Consider the following 21743-nt stretch of genomic DNA (forward strand, 5'->3'; position numbering starts at 1 on the left):
AGCATGTCCCGGAGCCTCGCTTTTTGAGAGGCATGCTGGGTTTTGTTTCTGCACCAGCTTCTGCTGTTCATTGTACATGGCGGCCAGGAGCTAACATAAAACTGACTAAATTTTTTTGTTGTTGTTTTGCTGACTAGGTATTCTTCAAATACAGACAAGGAAATGGCAGTCTTGAAGATGGAAGATTTGAATGGAGATGACCTGGGCGTTATCAGGTACTCTATTTACTTAAAAAAAAAAAAAATTCTGTCTGGATAGCTTTCCTTAATTACAAGGGTAGGGGATGGGGAAGGGACTAGAATGGTGTCAGTAGAGGCTGAGAATAGTTGAATTGTTAGAGTCTAGACTCAGGAGTCAGACACATCTGAGATCCAGCCATGGGCCCAAGGGTAAGGTGCTCAGCCTCTTAGTGCTTAGTTCCTCACCTGTAAATTAAGGCTAATGAAAGGATTATATAAATGAGGGATATGGGTGAAGAAGTTTTGCATAGCATCTGACATATGATATAAAGACTCAGTAAATATTAGTGCTTATTACTATATCAGGATCTCATATGTGGAACTTACATGTTGGTGGACAGTTATCTCTTGGTAAAATGAAAAAAGAGTCTGACCAACCAGACAAATGAATACGGATTTGAGATTATTTATCTGTGTTTTGCTAAAAGGATTAAGTTAAGTCTAAATAGGACAATGCTATTTAGTGATGAAAGCAGATCACCTAAAGGAAGCAGATGAAATAAAATTATAGCTTGGCACAGATTTTAGCACTTTTTTATACATAAACACATGGATTTCGTTTCTTGAAAAAGAAGGCATTTGCATTCAAATGTGATTTAGGCTGCTGCAATCAGGCTGACTCAGGAACTGACTGGGTGGGTTACAGTGCAAGACACTTTGATATATGGACTCCCACATGACACAGAGATGCCCTAAGGAAGTGTACGATAGTGCTTGGGTGCCAGTCAAATGGCTTATCTACTAATACCTCAACTATTCTGTTTGAAAATGGGAATAATAATAACTCATAGGGTTATCTGAAGATTAAATGAGATAATGTAACCAAAGCTGTAGGTCTGTGCCTGACACAGAAAAAAGTTTAATAATTTTAGCTAAAATACAAGAAGTAGGTTAATATACCTCTTCCAAGAACTCCTTTATTGGCATAAAAGAGTACTTGAAATTCTTAGCATTGAAATTTCGTCTTTGGGTTTTAAGTGAGGACACTTAAAATTCCCTGATATAATAAACTTTATTACCTGGGTTGATGTAATAGGACTGATTCCTCTATTACAATAAATTCATCTAGTGATTAGTTGCCACCTAGCATTTAACTCAATAGACTTTTCTAAATGACAAGCATGCAACTATGTGCTTTGGGTATATTATGATGAATAAGGCATGGTCCTTATCTTCAAGGGTCTTATATGCTAGTGGGATGATTGAGATAGGAGGCAGATATACAGATAGACGAGTAACATAAATCTGATGGCCATCAATACTGTCAGCTGCACATAAATAAATGCTGTGCGAACTTGGAGGAGGGAGCACTGAGTTCTAGTTGGGAACACTGAAAGACTTCAAAGAAAAAAAAAGACATCTGAACTGAACCTGAAGGGGCAAAGGAAGTTCTCATGGAGTCATGAAAAAACAGTGAGTTGTGAGGCCAGAGGATGGGCTAATTCAGGGGGTGAGTGAGAGATAAGTCTCGAAAGGTAAGCTAGCTTGTAGAGTATATTACTGGAGAATTTGGTTAGGAGACAGTCAGGGTAAAAGCATATATCTATGACTAGTTAGATGGAGTATCCCAAATTTGGTGGGAGAAGAAAGTGGCTTTTCCCTTATAGTTTCTATCTATGTCTTGGCTCAATGACCAAGACCATTTACAATTCCCTTTTATTAGTTTTTGAATCACTTAACAATGACAACGGACAACTCAAAAATGGTATCCTTTGCCCAGATGTTCTTTGCTTCCTCATATAGAACTTTATAATATACTTAGAAGTCCCAAGGTCAACTGTCAAGGTTATAACAGCACTTTTCCATCTGCTATGCTTAATACTCTGAAATAACTTTCCATTGTTTCTATAGCCACCATATGTTATCCTCAATGTAACTGCTCTTGCAGTCATCTCTTATAGCATAGTGATAATTGCTCTTTGAATACATTAAAAATGATCTAAAACATAAAGTTAAATCTGGGCTGCTAAGTAATTCAGCCATCACATGTAGGTGCCCACTGTTAGGCAAAATACCAAAGTAAGAGGAATTTGGAAGCACAGAATCGCAGATTTGCAAAGCACAGAGGTCATCTAGTTCAAACTTCAGCTAAGGCCTAGAAAGGTGATGTGACCTGCCCAATGTCACAGCCAAGACTATTTTCTTCACAGTGAAAATCATATTGAAGTTCACAATCTATTCCTTCCTGCTTTCATTTTGTTTCCATTTCTTCATTCAGCAAGTCTGCACTAGGTACCTACCATGCGCCATGCAACACATCCCAGTCCGTAGAATACTACATTCTCTGGCCTTGAATTCAGGAATTAAATACCTTGGAATTAAGTACCTATGTCTGTGCTCTTTGAGCAAATCCCTTAAATTCTCTTGAGACTCAGTTTCTACATTTCTCAAATGTGGATATAACATCTTCTCCCCATTCATTCATTCATTCATTCAATATTGCAGAATATATGTGTCATGAACTAAGCTACTAATATAGATACTCTGATGAGCAAAAATAGTTGTAGTTGCTACCCTTACAGAATTTACAAACTACTGGTGGAGATCAAATGTATTCACATAGTCATACAAATACCTGCATAATTGTAATTGGGTTAAGTGCTAAGAAAAGAAGATACGTAAAGCTATCTTAAAGAGATTTGACCAGGTCAGAGAGACTGGGAAAGTCTTCCCTGAAGAAATGATATGGAGCTGATAACTGAAGGAAGGGTAGGAATTAACTGGCAAAATGGAGGGTTTAAAAGAACGTTTAAAACACGTGGACAAGAATGGTCCTGTGGACCATTTGAAGAATTGGTAGAAGGGCTGTGTGGGTGGAATGCAGGGGACACTGAGCAAAGTGTTGTGAGGTAAAGTTAGAGGTAGAAATTAGATACCATGATAAAGATTTTTGTCTTTATACCAAGGGGAATGGAAAATTGTTAAAGTGTTTTAAGCTGGGGCTGTGAGTTGGGGGCTCTTGAAGGGTTAGGGTGAGTGATGCCTTGAATAAAATAGAATTATGTGCATGAAACTATTCTATAGATTAGTAAATCCTCTGATAATGTGAGACCACCATTTGCTCCAGTCGATCTATCTATGCAAGGAGAATATTTCTGTCTTCTGGACTAATATTACCTTATAGAGAAACAGTAAATGACTTCTCTCCAGGTGAGGAGAACATGTTTGGAATATTTGAATTCTGAATTAAAATGTAAGCTGTGCGGTATTTACAAAATTCACTTTGAGAGACTTTGGAAGGCACCTCAAAGAATGAGTCTGTCAGCCAGTAAAAACTGAGTCTTGAGAAGTCCTGATGTAATAAGACACTGGGTGTGTGTGAAGAAACTATGAAGGGAGAAAACAAAGAGGTGTCAAATGTCTGCACCAAAAGGAAAGTCATAAGGGTAGATAATGTGAATGTGGTGGAGAGCCACTTCTCACACAGTCATCCTTGTGCAGGGAGCTCCAGGAGTGGCTCATTTCCTCAAGTAGGTGCAACAGGACAGGCTTTGTCTCACTTCTCTTCCCTTTTCCTGTCTCTTTGCTTCTGCCAAGTTTTCTTCCTTGAGTTTGCAGGAATGGCATGGACTTTTTTTGTTTTTTAAATCTTCTTAGCCCTCTAGTAGTTGGTATGCCATAGCTTCTATTTGTCAGAGCTCGAATGATTGCTCCATTGCCTTCTGTTGCATACACTGCAAATCCTTTAATTTTACAGAAAGATCATATAAGGGGGCTCTTTAAAGGCACATTTAAAAAAACAACAGAAACGGTGATTTGTTCAACCTATCTGAATAATTTGTGTACACACTTAGAAAAATCCAATTTATGAAATTACATTAATTTATGCAAATGATATTGACTTATAGAACTCAGTTGTGGTATGTGTGTGTTTGTGTGTGTGTAAATCTTCTCTTAAGTCTATGACTATGACTTCTTAAATTATGTCTGTCTATTGCTTATGGCTCTCTATTCTACCCCCTGCATTCTCCTCTCTGTCTAGTTAACCCCACTCAGATGGCAAAAAGGGAGACCTCAGTGAATTGTCCTTCACCAGCCGTTTTTGACCTCTCTTCTTTTCTTCATCTCGTCTTTGTCCTTATAAACGCCTCTTTCATTAGTATCAACTCTGGTTTGTATAGGCCTCTGCTTTCTATTTCTATATCCTTCATTAATTTCTTTCCTGCTCTATCCCTTCTATCTTGTTATAAAGTTTGATGCTGTCTTCCTCCTCCAGCTTTTCTATCAGCTTGTCTGTGTTCCTCTCTAATAGAGTAAGGGCCTCAGCTGTATCATGAGTTTTTATCCTACTTCTCGTCTATCCCAGGTAATGTGAAGGGACTCTTTGATGACGAGGGTGATGATAGCTGACTGATAACAGAAATAAATTATACTTTTAATTTAATTTGTCCCAAGTTTAGAAACCAAAGCCATAAAAATCAATTGTCAAAACTGGCAAAAGACATTGGACTTACTTGAATGTTGAGTATCTGGAAATTTCTTAATCCAAAGAGATTTAGAAGATTATTATTTTTTTCCAAGTTTTTTGCCTGTTATAAAAATAATATGTACTCACCATAGAAAATTTGAAAAATGTAGGAAAGTAGACAGAGAGAAAAATTAAAAATTAACTCAAAGTTATATTTTCCAAAGTCAACCATGGTTAAATTCAGGTACATTTTCTTCTGCCTCTTTCCCTATTTGGAACGTAAAGAAATAAGTATGACTTCAAGGTCATTCTGTAAATATGGATACTTATTTGTTTTCTCTCTCTCTGGGCACTAGAAGCTTTAAAATACTATGAAAAATATTAACAATATTATCGCCATGTACTGAGACTATCAAGTGTTTTTTTTTTTTGTAGTGACTCTATCTAATAATGACTGTTTTGGTCTCAAAGTCTATGTACTCTCATGTTAATATAGCTAAATAATTTCTCTGCAGGTTAGAATTTGTCATGCAAATCTATCATTTTCTTTTAACTTTCCTTTGTTCTTATATTTTCGAGGTGTCTCTTATCAATATCATATAACTTTGTTTTCTACTTTGAGAATTTTTGTATTTTAATTAATAAGTTTAGTGTATTTCAGGAATTGTGATTATTATACTATGGATTTTTCTATATCTCTTCATTTTGTGCTATTTGTCTCATTTTTTTCAGTGCTTCTTTTTTCCCCCTCTCTTACCTTTTTAGGACTGGCAGAGGATTAAAAAATAATCTTTAAATGGCTTGTAGTTTCTAAAGATGGCCACGATAACAGCTCTTACCTCACATATTCTGTACAAAGTGACCTTGCCAGTCCCCATTATGAGGTGAAGATGATTTCTTTAGCCCTTCAAACTTGCCTAGCCCTGAGACTGCTTTGATAAATAGGAGATGGCAGAAGTGACACTGTGCTGGGGCTGTAATTTTTTAAGTGGACTTTATTTTTTAGAGCAATTTTAGGTTCATAGCAAAATTAAGCAGAAAGTGCAGAGATTTCCCATATACACCTTGGTCCCCAACACAGGCACCCTCCCAATCATTAACTATCAACATTCCATATCAGAACGGTACATTTGTTACAAGCGATGAACCTACATTGACACATTGTCTCACCTAAAGTCCATAGTTCACTCTTAGTGTTGTATCCACTGGTTTTTTAATCATTTGGTAATCCTGGGACTTGGATAATATTTCTATTAACATTTTGTTGCATGGCCTTTTAGATCTTTTCCTAATCATATTTATTCTTTTTTTAATTTTAAAATGGTGAGGCTTTATTGTATACATCATTTGGTAACTTTTTCTTTTTCATTTAGAAACACCTTATGAATACCTTTCAATGCTACTTAGCATTTTATAAATCACCATTTAAAAATTGCTGCATTTCATTATATGCACAATAATGTGTTTGACTAACCAGCAATCATTTGATTTTTTTTCCCCTCTTTTTAATCTCCACCTCCCCACTTCCACCCCTGACTTATGAATGTTGCTGTTTCCCCTTAAGAACTGGATCTCTAAAGGCAGGGCATCTCTTCCCACACACTTGAGTAGTGCACCTGGGACCTGGCGCTACTGGGACCAGGCGCCCCCCCGGGGCCTGGCGCCCCCTGGAACACGGTGCACCTGGGGTATGGTCTGTGGCTCTACCTGGAGTCCGAACCCAGGACCTCATTTGATATTCAGTTTATAGCTTTTTTCATCATAAAATACACTGTAATAAGCATTCTTGAACAGATGTCTTATATATTTGCCAATGATTTCCTTAAGCTAAATTCCTAGTAGTGAGATTGCTGAATCAAAGAGGAATGCTTATTATTAAGGCTTTTCTCATATATTGTCAAATGGCCCTCTGGAAGGGCTTTGCTGCTTTACACTCCTGGAACTCAAATATGAGCAGAGTTCTGTTTTTTTTGTGCTCTGGACAGTCTTGTTATTATCATGCTTTACAATTGTTGCTAAGTAATAAACCAAAAAAGCCAAGTCACTATTGTTTTCCTTTCAATGTCTTCTATTTCTAGTCAAGCTAAATTAAAACAAATACTCTTATTGGCAATTTCCTTTTTTATTTTTATTATAGCTTAATCATACCATTTAGGATGAAAGATTTTTTATTATAGTAACATAAGGGAATCTACCCAAACTAGATATCTGTCCAATCACATTATCAAAAGGAGTGTTTTCATCCGGGATTTTTGAACATAAGAAAAGGAGTAGTTGAGAATGTACAGCTCTTCTGTGTGGCAGAGATGGTAGAAAGATTCTCCAGGATGCTTGCCATCACGTTTATTGTACCTTCAGAAGTGTTCCACTGGCTACCGCTCATTGTCTTTAACTGAGCAGTCTGATGTATATTTATTGCTTCCACTATTTTAAAATTTAGGTTGCTCCTTGGGTAAAATTCTCGATGAAACACCTGTTCCTCTCCTTCTCTATGCAGTTTGTAGCGGGGCAGGTGAGGAGGACTATACGGGAGGTGAAAAAGAGATGTGTTAATCAGGATACTTAAAGCCAAGTGCCACAACAGACAATGTGAAATCCCAGGAGCTTAACATATTAAAGACTAATTTCCCATTCATACGAATAAATAAAAACTGGGTGGTCCTTCTGGATGCATGTTGTTGGCCAGAGCTACTCACATGCTTTACGCTGCTAATGGGACTGAGACACACAGAAGCACATTTGTAAACCCTCAAGTCTCTGCCGCAAGAGGACAGGGTTTTCTCATTTAATTACTTCATGCTTATATCATGTAAGTTGAGTATGCATGTGTTGAATACACACGTACACACTGTATATATGTATATATAAATATAAACATTGTATTAATCAGAAGTCCAAAATCGAGGTGTTGGCAGGGTTAGTTCTTCTGGAGGCTCTGAGGGAGAGACTGTTCTATGCCTCTGTTCTAGTTTCTGGTGGTTGCCAGTAATCCTTGGTTTGAAGACACATCACTCCAATCTCTGACTCTATCTTTACATCATCTACTTCTGTGAGACTCCACATGTCTCTCTGTTTCTTTCTCTTTGTTATGAGGTCACCAGAGTGGATTTAGGGCCCAGTATAAGCCAGTATGATCTCACTTGCTCTTTACCTCGATTACATTTCTAAAGACGATTTCCAAATAAGGTCACATTCTGAGGTTCTGGTAGGTGTGAATTTTGAGGGGACACCATTTAAGCCAGTAGAGCTTCCTATACTGTATTTACCCAAAGAGCTCCCATTTAATATGCATCTTCATAAACACTACCTTTTAATGGATGCACATATTCTCTTTCTATATTGGTGGACATTTAGGTTGGAAAAGGTGAAAGCCTGCACATAAGAACTTTGTGCAAATCACATGTAGGCGCTCCCTTCCCTGGGCTGACTAAGGTGCCTAGGTCAGTGAGCCGAGCAGTGGCTGGATTTCAGCCTCCACTTAATTGCTTTGTCAGTCACCTTTCTGCATGTGGGACATGGTGGCCCAGGTCTGAGAGAATGGAACCTGGGATAGGCTTGTTATTATTTAAGAATATTTCAGAACCTTGACTTTTGTGCTTGGCTTTTTTTTTTCTGTTTCAGGATAGGAAGTACATAATGTCTGAATTGAAAGGCCCTAGAAATCTTTTGCTCCAAGTGTCTCAATTACATAGGAGAAAATAATTATAATATTTGATATTATTTTGCAGTTTATTGATTCACAAAATATAGTCAAAATGTATTATTTTTCAGTCTTAGGAAACAGATATCCAGAAATTTTAACTAACTTTGCTATGAACTAGGGTAAAATTTCAAATCTCTTGACTTTCTTCAGTACCTTGATTATACTATGCTAACTTACATCAAACTCAACTTCCTCTTGTACATTCTAGCTGTGTTATAATCATTATTTTAAAATATTTATTAACAGGGGCATATTCATCCTTTTATGTCTGTATTCTAACTTCCTTTGAAATTACCTAAACTTTTCTTGTTCGAACTTTGCTTTGATGAATATTTTTGATCAGATAAAATAAGTTTTTCAGTATAGCCTTCTTAAATCAAAATGACCACCTTTCTTCATATCTTTATAGTCATCTTTTACCATACTACTGTGGTTGCTGTGATAAGCCTGATATTTCAATAGCACATATTGCAAAGGGCAAAAGGGATAAATACAGCACCTTCTTATTCTGAAATTGAAATAACTTTGAATATTTATTGTTTCATTTTTGTAGAGAAAAAGTTTAATTTTCTAAGGCTTAAATGAAAATAACTCAATGAAATAAATAAGAATTCAAGTTTGTAGTCTAATAAGTAGACCAAAATTCTTAGCATTTGCTTTTCCCGCAGATATTATTGTGGTTCCTTGGTGGTAGAGAACACAGCTGATTCCTTTCTATGTTCCTTGGGATTTAACGCAATGCCAGCTGCACACTTGGCTACTACTAAGTTCATGACAGCCTCCATCTCTCCTTACCTTAATGCATTCTGCTCTGGCCACCATGACTATCCATTCTCTGAACACACTGCACCCATCTCATCTGCATGCCTTTGCTATGAATGACTTTTCTTCAGTGATCCCTTTGCTAGGTTCCTGCTCATCTCTTAAGGTCCAGCTCAAATGTCACATCCTCTGCAAAGCATTTCTTAAGAGCAAGATGATGCCTCATTCATTTTTATGTCCCCAGCACCTAGCACAGTCAGTTAACTAAATGCATATTGAAAGTGAATGAACAGAAGGGATAGAGCCAATATGCTATAACAGACAACTAGCAGAGAAGAATATTGGCTTTATGGTCTGACGAACCTGAATTCATAGCGTTGCTTCTTACTTACACCTATGTGACCTTGGTTAGGTTACATCATTGTTGAGACTTCTTTTCCTTAGTTGTCAGTTGAGAATAATGATAGCATCTGATTCAAAGGGTTCTTGTGAAAATAAAATGAGATCCTATATAGAAAATCCTTCACCTCAAAAGTACTAAATGAGAGTCAACGTTGATAGAATTGTTCTATTGTTTTCCTTTGGTTGTACTGGAGAGGTTGCAGTCTGGCTCAGTTTGGCAGGCCTGAATGCAATTGTATTAGAAAGAACAATTTTGGTTGGTGAGCCATAGAATTGGTATGGCCACCACTACATTTTCCTTCCCAACTAAATTGAGTAAAACTATAAAAAAGCAGACTCCAACTAACTGGAAAATATGTAGAATTTACCCTGAAACTTGAGTTTTAGAAGGAAGAGATAAACCACACACACACACAAAAACCAATATCAACTTTTAAAAATATATAGAAACCTTGCAAGTAAGTTCTAGGAGATGTCCTTAGAACTACATTCAGCCTAAACTTCTGTACCTTTGTATGGTGACATATACACCTTGAGGACTGAATTCAGCCTAAAGAGTGGTGATCTAGCCTAACTCTGTTTAAAAATTTTGAAATGGATGTTAATATATAAAAAAAACTATTATGGAAATTTTCAAGTATATATGAATTTAGAGTGATTAATCTAATGAATCTGTACATAACTATTATTCAGCCTTCAGTAATTAGCAATATTCTGCCATTCTGTTTCATCTCTCTGCTCCTTTTCGTGTGTTTTGCTAGAATATTTAAAAGCAAATGCCAGATATTCTATTTCACTCATAAATATTCCAGTATATACCTCTATCAGATAAAAACCTTAAAAAATATAACTATAATCTATTATTACAGTCAACAAAATTAAAAGTAATCTCTTAATATGATCTAAAACCCAGTTTGTGTTCCGCTTCCCCTGCTTCTACCAATAAAGTCTTTTATAGTTATTTTGTTTGAATGGAATCAAAATACAGTTCACAATTTACATTTGTTAGCAATGTCTTAAGTCTCTTAATTCGTAATAGTTTCCCTCCTTTATTTCTATGCCATTAACTTCTTTAAGAATTTTTAGGGACTAGGGGGAAGGAAAAGGGATCAGGAGTGGGAGCTGACCCGAGGGAGAGGCCGGTCGGGGTCTGGCCGCTGCCCCTGCTCGCCCGAGGTCTCCAGGCCGGGCTGCAGCTCAGTCCTCGGCTCCGGGGCACCTTCTGCGAGGCTCCACCGGGCTAGCGGGGGAGATGCGGGCGGCTGCCACTGCATCATGTCAGCCAAGGACGAACATGCCAGGGAGATCCTGAGGGGCTTCAAACTAAATTGGATGACCCTTTGGGATGCTGAGACAGGGAAGATACTCTGGCAAGGAACAGACAACCTGTCAGTCACTGGAGTGGAGCATGAAGCCCGTGTTCCCAAGAAAATTCTCAAGTGCAAGGCAGTGTCTCGAGAATTGAACTTCTATCAGCAGAGCAAATGGAAAAATTTTTACCAGGAACAAAAAGTTTACTTCAAAGGACAATGACTAGAAGAATGGTTCTTCGAGTTTGGCTTTGTGATTCCTAACTCCATAAGCACCTGGCAGTACCTGATGGAGGCGGCACTCGAGTCCCAGATGATGCCAGCCAGAGTGCTCACTGGGAATGTTATCATAGAGACAAAGTTTTTTGATGACGATCTTCTTGTAAGCACATCCAGAGTGAGACTTTTCTACGTTTGAGAGAAGAATGTGTGTGCATTCCAAGAATTTGAGTTTTGTTTGTTTGTTTGTTTGTTTTTGAGGAGAAAGAGGAAACTGTTTACTCTTTTCCTCCACACATTTGATTTTTGATACTTCCACTCCTAATTCTCTCTATGACAAAACCCAGCTGAGGCCACCAGGGGACCAGCTCTGGTGGTTTAGGTAACCAGATGGCATTTTACCCTCAAGCTGCCATCTTCCACTGACCAGACTTAATCCTCACCTCATACCAGGGCAGAGGGCTTGCCTCCACTCCTTCCCAGGGTAAACATGAGGACAAACACATACCACCATTTGATGGTGTTCTTGCCACCCACTCTGCCTCTTCTTGTAGGGGACACATCTTCCTTTGGCCCCTGGTTTTGGAAAAGTTCATGTTCTTGTCCCACATTTAGTTTTTTCCTACTGTTTCTATTTCATACATTTTCATACATTTAGCTTGTTAAATAGAGTGTGATATTATTATAACATAATGAATTGAAACATATGAATTAAAATATTACTACAGTAAAAATTTTTTTTTTAATGGATAAATAGTTCACGAATTCATTGATTTGTGGATTTCTTTTTGAAAAATTGGAAGATCTCGCAGCCCTGGCTTACACTCCCATAAAGTAACATTAGGCTGCAAGAACGTGGAGGCTACAGCCTTTATATCATGCAAGTGCCTCTAGGTCTTCACAGTCCACATCAGTTCACACAGTCCACACCAGCCAGCTTAGCTTATTTATGTTGCCTACCCAGCCCCTGTGGGCATTGTGCTGGCCACCTCTGACCTACATGTACATCTGTTGGGCAATGAGAACTGAATCCTGAGTGATGAAATTGAAGTCCAAAAACATCTCCAGTCATTAGGTAAATGTTCAGTTTCGGGCACTGTATTACTTAGGTAGGACTGTAAATTAAAATGTTTCAAAAGTTTTCAGGGAAGAATTATATCAACAAAAGATTTTTAAAAATCTTAGATTAGCCTAAAACTTTATGAATTGACATCTCTTTTTTTGAACATCTAGTTAATCTGCTTTACAGACTTACATTCTGTAAACATCTTTTTCACCTGTGTGGAGGTTTGATCCTATAAAGGCCACTGGACAAGGTGTCACAAGACCCAAACTTGAATTTTGGTCCTCTATGACAAATGGATCACCAATTTGCTTCTCTGAGACACCTTGGCAGAGTGGAAGGAATAGCCTTTCTCTCAGGGATGCTGTGAAGTTCAAATAAAGTAACAGATGTGACATTTTTGTAAACTGTATAGCTCTGCATTTAAACAAGTTATTACTATGAATAAGGATATATTGAATTATGCATAGTATCCTCTTTCACACCTCTGTGCAGTCACTATACTGTTTCCTCTCCCTGGAATGCCTAAAGAATAATTGCTAGTCATCTGTGGTCCCCAAACATATGCCTATTTCTTTATAATCTTTGTCTGACTATATTAAAGCCATTTGTTCACATCTTTGTCTTCTGTAAGATTCTGGGAGTAAATTACAGTTTACATAGTACTTGGAATACAGCAGACTCTCAGTAAATGTCTATTGAATTGGATGAGATTAATTTGGATAATTATTATATCTGTGCCTGTCTTGAAGGACAAAGTCTATGTCTATGCAATTCTTTAGGTATATTATCTGGTAACTGACCAGTCTTGGTTCTTGTTAAAAGCTTATGATGAAGTTGATGATGATGAAATATTTATAAAAATTGAGTTTTGTATTTTTAATTTAAGTACACGATCAGACTTTTTGACTATATTATTGGTAATTTAAGCTCATAAAAAATGAAAGAAACTAAATGTGGAGTGCTTATCATTAAATATTTTTTTCCCTCTGATAGAGAAAATTTAAGCACCCAGTCATCGTTTTTGGCCCTGTTTATCTGGCCCTCTTTATTAACTTAGGGCTTCTTGCGCTGTTACAGCTGGTTTGCCATCCACCCCGTCAGCATGAACAACAGCAATCATCTTGTAAATAGTGATAATATGGGCTATGCATCTTACCTTTTTGAGAAAGAGAAAAACAAAGGATATCTGCCTGGACAGGTGAGAGTTTATGTCATTGAAATCTTCATCTTAATTCATTGAGCATTATCATTCGTGCAATGTTCAGAATAGCTGATTCAGATTTTTAAAATGTCATCATTGATGTCACATACTGATATACTTGGATTAAAAGAATTCTCCAACCCTCCCTAGTAGAGAAAGACAAATTAAAAATGACTAATAAACTCTGTGTTAAATACGACTTACATTGATGGCTTCTTAAAGTTACAATTAGTTGGATAAAGGAGGGCAAGTTCAAGCTTTTTATAATATATAATAATAGTTTTTTTTTATCAACTTGGAAATATGATAAATTGTGTTGGAGTTTACTTTTGCTTTCAGAGTTATAAAAGTATTAAGCACATTCTTAAATGGTATAAGAACCTGAATGAGGACAGGTGATGAATCCTTTTCAGACTTCCCTCGTAATGGTGAATTTTCTTTCAAGGACTTTGTTCTACTTCCCTATAATAAGGCCTAATTCAGAGATAACCCAAATCCATCAGACTGGTTTTTGTAACTTTGAAACACAGTGAGTGGCAGGCATAGAGATGGGGGCCTAGGAACCAGCCCATGCATACCAAGAAGTTCATCAGATCTGTGTAAGATAAAGACTACAGATAGGTAAGTGGGAGTGGAGACCCTACTTATTTTGACACCAGCATCCAAGCCTCAAATGCAGAATATATCATGGGATGAGAGCTCCAGGCCCTGTTGTAAATACATTATTATCCCCATGAACATTTAGTCTGATCTTTTAGTTCCTTTGCTGACAAACTCTTATTTTTTCATTTTATCTGTTTTAGGGAAAAGAAAGGAGGTTCCCATTTACAATTACTAGCTGGATACTGAGCACTTTGAGATAAATGATCTTTTTTAGCATCAAAAAAAGACATATGACTTTCAATCCTTACTTATCTCTTTCCCTAAGAAAATTTAAGAAACTTGAGGTGGAATGGTAGACCAGCAGGTTGAGGTTAATGCCTTGCACCACTCTAAAGGGTTATGTGTTGTTATTTCAGGTTGAAGAGGTAGAGAAATGACGCACTGAAGGGCAGGTCTGGATGGTGGATGCTATATTTAGGTTCAGTTTTGCAAGAGGAAAATTTGGATTGGCTTCTTTCTTTATAAGACAACAGGGTATTTATTTTTAAAGCTCTAGGTGCTACATCAGAGACAAGACTGATGTTTCAGCATTTTGTCATTTGTTGTTACACACTGTATTTCTTGTCAAAATGTTTCTGGTTGAGGCACACATTTGAAACTCCTGTTTGAACCAGAACAGCTTTATTGATAATTGGAATATCATGAGTAATAATATGGATACTGACTGCAAAGTGAGCCTTTTCAGAAATAAAAAATTTCCTCAAAATATTGTACATCCTTCTTTCTACTGTATGCAAATGATTTTGAATAGTTCACTAGAGTAGATTCAATGTTTGTACTTTTAATGGAAGTCATGGGAAATAAGAAAGATTAAAAAGGCAATTGGGTGTTGTTTTTTTTGTTTTGTTTTGTTTTTTGTCTTTCTTTTTTTGGCAGGGACCATTTGTAGCAGCTTTTGCTTCATCGAACTTAGGTGATGTGTCTCCCAATATTCTCGGCCCACGTTGCATCAACACCGGGGAGTCTTGCGATAATGCCAATAGCACTTGTCCCATTGGTGGGGTAGGTAATTGTGATGTGAAATCTTTGTGTTTGTATCTCATGTACCTTTTTTGTTTAAATATTTATCACTAATTTACAAATATGTTTTCCTCAAGTATACACTGGCCTACTCACCTTTAGCATTCGCTCTTCTCAAAACCACCCACTAAAATTCAACTGGATAAAACGATATTTTCCAAATTATATCTGATTATGAAGTTTTTTGTATGGCGAGACAATGTAGTAAATGTCAGAGATTAACTATCCTTCTGAAATTTGGACAATCTGAAACATTTTGCCTTGGCATTTCTGAAGTCACAAGTTAGTACCAAAACTGTTCTCCTGAGACATTTCTCACATTTTTTTAAAGAACAATATAAAATTAATATTTTTTTCATTTCTTTTAAAGTTACAAAATCTTGCTGTAAAAGTCAACATGGAAGCTTAGACGATTGTAAAAAGTATAAGTCCTTACTTACCTCTCTTCACTTTCCCCTTTCCCATTTCTGGAAGTTACCACTCTCATACCTCTTTCCTATGTACTTGTCTATGCATTCATGAACAAAATTTTATCTTATTTACTTAATTTTATTGGTCCAGGATTTGAGTCTTCTACTCGATTTGTCTGAAAACCCTTTTTATGACTATATATAATCCTCTGTGCTAAGTTTTAAAGAAAAATAAGTCTGTACCATCATTTATTTAACTGCTCATTTAGATTTTTCAGTTTCGACATGAGCAGCAGGTGCTCGTTTCTGGGTTCTTATTCTTTGTGTTTATAGAACATTTCACCTGTGATATTATTTATTAAACATAATTTCTAGGCTATTTATTCTATTCCAGTCAACCTCACCCCATGAGCAATGTAATTTTAACAATTATACTTTCTTATTATATATTACTATTTTTATATAGAAAGTCTTCCTTTGTTACCTTTTATCTGCAAAATTTTCACACATTATTAATCCACATTAGATCTGATGATTACTTGTTAAATTCCAAAATTCATAGATGAAATGGTCAAAAAATTATTTTTATTTGCAGTAGAATTTATGCATCAACTTAATGTCTTATGCTGAAATACTTAATGTGGGGAAAAGCTCACAATACACAATGTTGACTAAAGAAATAGGATTTACTATTATGGTTACAGTTTTGAAAATGTGTCATAGTAAAAAGACAAAGTGAGACACACTGAATTTTGACAATAGTTTTCTCTTTTTGGTACTAAGTTGTTTTTATTCTATTTATTTATTACTTTTATTCTATTTGTACATTTTTATATAATGAGTATATGTTATAATCAGAAAAAAATTACAAGAAAATCATACCCCTTCCCACAAAAGAATTCTGTTTTTCTTGGATTGGTTTCCATCAAGTTAGCGAGATGGCAGTCAGCAATGAAGAAGTTGTATGCTCTCCCTCACACCATATACAGTAGGAGAGAGAGAAAACTTCCCCTCCAGCCATGGAATAATAGCTCTCATCTGTCTGATTGGGTCAATGTACACCATATGTCCATCCCTGGACCAAAACAGTTCCTTGGGGAATTGTACATGTTGATTGGCTCGGGCTGGAGTTCTTGACCAGTTGTTGGCAAGGCCTGGGTCATTTCCATAATCGCCTTACTCTTATCTAGAACTAGGAATGGGATCATTGACTGCAAGGACAGAGATGGTTTTCTGAACAAAATCAAGATTTGCTTAAGAAAAAGAGGAAGTTTGGCTAATGTCGCCATATCCTCTGCTTTAATGTGGTTTCTTTAAAAAAAAACTTTTTACGTCTAAAAAATAGCCTTAATATTTTTTAGGAAAAGATATATGCTTGTTAAAAGTTAAGCAATATTAAAAAGTTCAGAAAACAAAACTATATAAAGGAACACCGTCTCCCCCGACAATTAACCTCCATGCACATATATACATGTACAGTTTTACATAAGTGGGATCATACCGTAATGCTGTTCTATAACTTGCTTCCTTATTTCTAGTAAATATATTTTAAAACATCATTTATACTAACTCTGTAAATTTCAATGTTAAGTACCATAATTAATCAGTTCCCTACTGGTATTTTCTTTCCCTGCACTTTTTCTTCCTTCACGCCCTCTCTCCCTTATTTTTTTCCTTCCTTCGTATAAGCATGCTATGGTCACTCTGCTTGTCAGACATATTTTCACAAGAGTAAGAGTTTCACCTTAGGACAAATTCTTAAGTGAGTTTTCTGTCAAAGAGAAAGGACATCTAACATATGCTACACATTGCCCAAATGCTCTCTCAATCATGTTTCCACCCATAATGCAAAAGTGACAGTTTCCCCAATCTCTTACCAACACCAGAACTGTCAAATTGTTCAGTTTTTACCAGTACAATATGCAAAGAGTTCTTTCTTTGTAGTTTGAACTTATATTAAATTACTCATGAGAATGAACATATTTAATATTGAATGGCCATTTGCATTTCTTTTTTGTGAATTATCTGTTTCATCTATATTCCATTGTGTATCCATTAGGATAATTTTTTTCTTTTATTTTTTCCAGCTTTATTGAGATATAATTGAAATATAACATTATGTAATTTAAAAATGTACAATAGGATGATTTTGACATACATATGGGATGCTTTTTACTATAAATAAGAGATAAATCAATATGGATAAATCAAAAGATATCGATAAGGATTTTTTCTAGTTTTTAATGTTTCTAATATAGTAAAGTCTTAGCTTGTCATAAACAGTGCAATCTCTGTGCGCCGCCCACCCCCCGCCACCAAATTATCACTTGTCTTTCAGCCTTACCTTTTTTTTTGGTTGTCCCCACGTGGATGTTCAAAATGTTTAAACTGTAAGATTAATTAAGCCTGCCTATATAATTTTAGAAGAGTCTTCCATACCCTTAAAACTTTAAAATATATTCACTCATATATTCTTTTAATACTTTTTGGTTTCACTTATAATATTTAAATATCTATCTAATCTTAAATTTACTAACATAGGAAATAAGGTACAGAGTCAGATTTATTTACTGATTTTTTTCTGAGGGCTAGCTAGTTGTTCCAGTATAATTTTAAGCTAGTTGTTCCAGTATAATTTTTTTCTGAGGGCTAGCTAGTTGTTCCAGTATAATTAAGAGTTTCAATTTAAAGTGATCATGAGCAAGAACCACAGGTAAGAACAAGCAAGCAGAGAGATGTGCAGCAAATGGAGAGACAAGATTTTAGGTTTTAGCCACCTGTATAATCTCTGACAAATCCTCTAACCCACCTGAGTCTTGGTTTCCTTATTTTTAAAAGTAAAATGTTACAATATATGGTTTCTAAAGATATTTACTAAATGATTTTGTTTCCTGTAATCTGTAAGCTGAGAGAATATCTGAAAAGAAATACTGGAATGTGGCTTAAAAATATATTTGCTTAGATTCATTTGTAATTTTCCATTTCTTAAAATAATCACTTATTTAACTAAGAACACATTCTTGTCTCATTTTATTCCAGTCTACCATGTGCATGGCTATGGGACCTGGACAGGATATGCTCGAAAGCACGCAAATTATAGGACGGATCCTATATCAGGAAGCAAAGGTTAGCTGTGCACCCAGCTTCTTTCATCTTCATTTAAAATTATTCTTTAAAATTCATTGGCATTGTTCATTAAGAAGTCAATAATTGTACAGAATACAAGAGCTCAAGTTGAGCCAAGGAGTCTGGAAGACTGAATGCTATTACATGTCAGCTAGGAAGGTTGCCACACAGCAATCTCTCTGACCACTTGGTCCAACTGCTTCCAGGAAGTACATTTAAAACCAAGTAATCAGGAAGACATTTTACTTCAGCCAGAGTGCTTGCTTCAGAAAGTGGGATGATAGGTAGATTGTAAGGTTTTCAATTAACATGGTATCAGATATGGCCAGACTGTTGTAAAATCTCAGAAATCTCTCAGGCCTTTGCCTGCCAAGTCACCTAGCCATTTCTTAACTTCTCCTTCAGTGATAAGGCAAAGCTGAGCAGCACAACTCCCAGCTTTGGCGATTTTAATTCAAACCAGTTCTAGACTTTTTGATACAGCAAAAATCATCCATCTTTTCTTAATACTTTTTTTTTGATAAGGAGAAAATTTAGTCTTCAGTGAAATTACTATGAGTTACTCTATCCTTCTCTCCTAAATTTTAGTTTCCATTTTGCCTCATATTATGTATCAGCTTCTATGGAGACAGATTTCTGATTGAAAAAGGAAAGGATGAGCTCTAGAGCTGAGATATCTCTGATAAAGATAATTAAATCTCTTCCTTTTTATGGCTTAGTCATACTTTTATTGTGCATGTGTGTATGTAAGTAAATATTTTGTTCCAAAGATTCTAAAATGTTTCAGGAGCAATTAAGGAAGATCAAAAGCACCTTTAAAAACATCAGACACCAGCTAGTCTAATTGCTGCAGTCCTTTTTAATTACTGTGGTATTATCAGTGGATTGCTCTAAATTAACAGATTCTATTTAGGGTATGTACCCATGACACAATTTGGTGTCAGAAATTTTGTTACCAGTATAGGCCTGGGAGCCATAGAAATTTGTCCCACATTCTGCATTCTCTTCTTAGGAAGGCACAGCTTCCCTCTTAATCAGGGGAGGCCGGCTGCAGCTGGTATTACTGATGACTTATCCTGAGAGCCCCCATGTGGCTTTTGAAACTGGAGTGGGGATGTAGTGGAAATGAGTTAAGTGTTAGGCAAAGAGGACTTGTGCTGATGCAGGAGTTGCCTCTATTGTATGATACAAATCAATAAAAATAAACATTTCAGCATGTTCTGACTCATATTCCCCATAAGATTGAAAAACTATCAGTTGAAAGGAAAAAGATCATCAAAAGGGAATGGTGAGTGGGGAAGATGATGCAGATTAAATGGGTCCTGAAGTCTTTCAAGCCAGCCTTTGCCACCAACCCTGCCCCTGGACTCAAGGATTCTGAGAGGGAAATCTCTGTGAGAATGCCTGAAGATCCGCTTGTTCTGGTGAAAAAGTAATTCAGCTCACCTACCTCTAATCTTAACTTTTCTTTATTGCCTTTCAAGTGAGATTGGGGCCTTTTGTGCAAAAGCCTGTATCTCTAGTCTCATATTTGTGGGGAATTGACCCAGGTCAACCATCGCAGAGCCAATCTGGGGTCAATAAGAGAAACAACTGGGGTCGCTAGAGAGATCCATGTGGGTTGTGGCTATTTCTAAGCAGCCAGCAAAACAAAACTTGGCTGAGAGATGATTTTCTAAATTAGTACTTATTGGGTATAGTTAGTAGTATTCGGTTTAGCTTTTTGGCTTATAGCAGCCCATGTGGGTTTTTTAGGAACTATATGCCTCCGCATCCCAAGAGGTAACTGGACCACTAACTTCGGCTCATCAGTGGGTGAATATGACGGATGTCACTGTCTTGCTCAATTCCACACACACAGTAAGTGTCGCTGGTCACACTGATAATGCCACAATGGTAAAGCTCTGGGTTGACCTCATTATTTACTTAAAATTTAACTTCTATTTCTTTTTTGTTTTGTTTTTAAAAACTTCCCTTTAGGCAAAAACGTGTAAACCAGCACTGGGCTACAGTTTCGCTGCTGGCACAATCGATGGAGCTGGTAGCCTCAATTTTACGCAGGGTGAGGTACAGTCTGATGGAATCTGTGGTTGCAGGTTATGAAGCTTCAGCGTTGTGTTCCCTAATAGGGTTTAGTTGTAGCCAATACATTTACTATTTTTATTTTTAAACTCATGGGTGTGCATGTTTTCCAGGTGTGTCCATGACAGCTGGATTTCCCAGGAATAGGTGTAACTTAGCTTTGCAATGATCCAAATAGAATCTGAGACAAATTCTCTTTGCATTTTAATCTATGAATGAATAATTTTAAATTAGGCTTGGGCAAATGTGGAGCTGTGGGGTGTAGAATGGGATTGTCATTCTACCTTCAGCAATATGGGTTGACTCTTCCATTCTTGATTCTAGTGTCTCTTTCCTTTATTCCTTTGCTGAAGCCAAAATTCTTCAAGGTAGAGGCCTTTAGGAGCCTAAAGCATGTGGTCCCAGGTCTCCTTCCTCTGTGTATTGCCACAGATTTGTAACCGATTAGGTTTTATAATTTGATCTTAATTATGACTGTAATAATATGCATTGTAACACAGAGAAAGTGGAAAAAGTGGAAGAATAGCACTTACAGGAAACATTTTGGCTTATTTGATTCCTGTCTTTTATGTATATATATTTTGGAACCATTAATTAAAAAGTTAATGAATACAGTTGTAATTTGACATATTTGGCACCATCTTTCCTGGTAATATTTCATCCATTTTATCTAATGTTCTAAAAGAATAATTTTTAATAGCTTAAAAAATTAATTAATTATTTATTTTTTTAAATACTTTTTTGAGGTATAGTTTGTATACCATACATTTTACCCATTTTAAAGGTATACGATTCAGTTGTTTTTTTCTTTTTTAAAAATTTTTTGTTTTTTTAATATACTCACAGATATATACAATCATCACCACAGTCAATTTTATAACATTTTCGACACCTGAAAAAGAAACCCTGTGCTCTTTAGCTACCCCCTAGTCCCATCTCTCCCAGACCTGAGTAATCCCTAATCTTTTTATCTCAGTGTTTTCTTATTTTGGACATTTCCTGTAAATGGAATCATAAACTAAGTAACATTTTGTGTTGATTTCTTTTATTTACCATCATATTTTCAAGGTTCATCCATGTTGTACCATGCATTAGTACTTCATTCCTTTTTATGACTGAAAATATTCTATTG

The 21743-nt window shown here is 36.3% G+C and overlaps 1 protein-coding gene and 1 pseudogene across 1 annotated transcript in view; both read left to right on the top strand.

Annotated features, from left to right (window-relative positions):
* Positions 1 to 21743, top strand: part of ASAH2 (N-acylsphingosine amidohydrolase 2) — an 84163-nt gene that overhangs the window by 37986 nt on the left and 24434 nt on the right. Inside the window, exons 7-12 of the mRNA XM_039871813.1 lie at positions 138 to 215; positions 13187 to 13307; positions 14850 to 14975; positions 18443 to 18529; positions 20285 to 20389; positions 20510 to 20591. Coding sequence (XP_039727747.1) covers positions 138 to 215; positions 13187 to 13307; positions 14850 to 14975; positions 18443 to 18529; positions 20285 to 20389; positions 20510 to 20591 — 599 coding nt within the window. The remainder of the gene's footprint in view (positions 1 to 137; positions 216 to 13186; positions 13308 to 14849; positions 14976 to 18442; positions 18530 to 20284; positions 20390 to 20509; positions 20592 to 21743) is intronic.
* LOC120609367 (retinal rod rhodopsin-sensitive cGMP 3',5'-cyclic phosphodiesterase subunit delta-like) lies at positions 10701 to 11242 on the top strand (annotated as a pseudogene).

The sequence above is a fragment of the Pteropus medius genome, unplaced genomic scaffold, assembly GCF_902729225.1.
Source record: "Pteropus medius unplaced genomic scaffold, Ma_sr-lr_union100, whole genome shotgun sequence".
Classification (NCBI taxonomy): Eukaryota; Metazoa; Chordata; class Mammalia; order Chiroptera; family Pteropodidae; genus Pteropus; species Pteropus medius.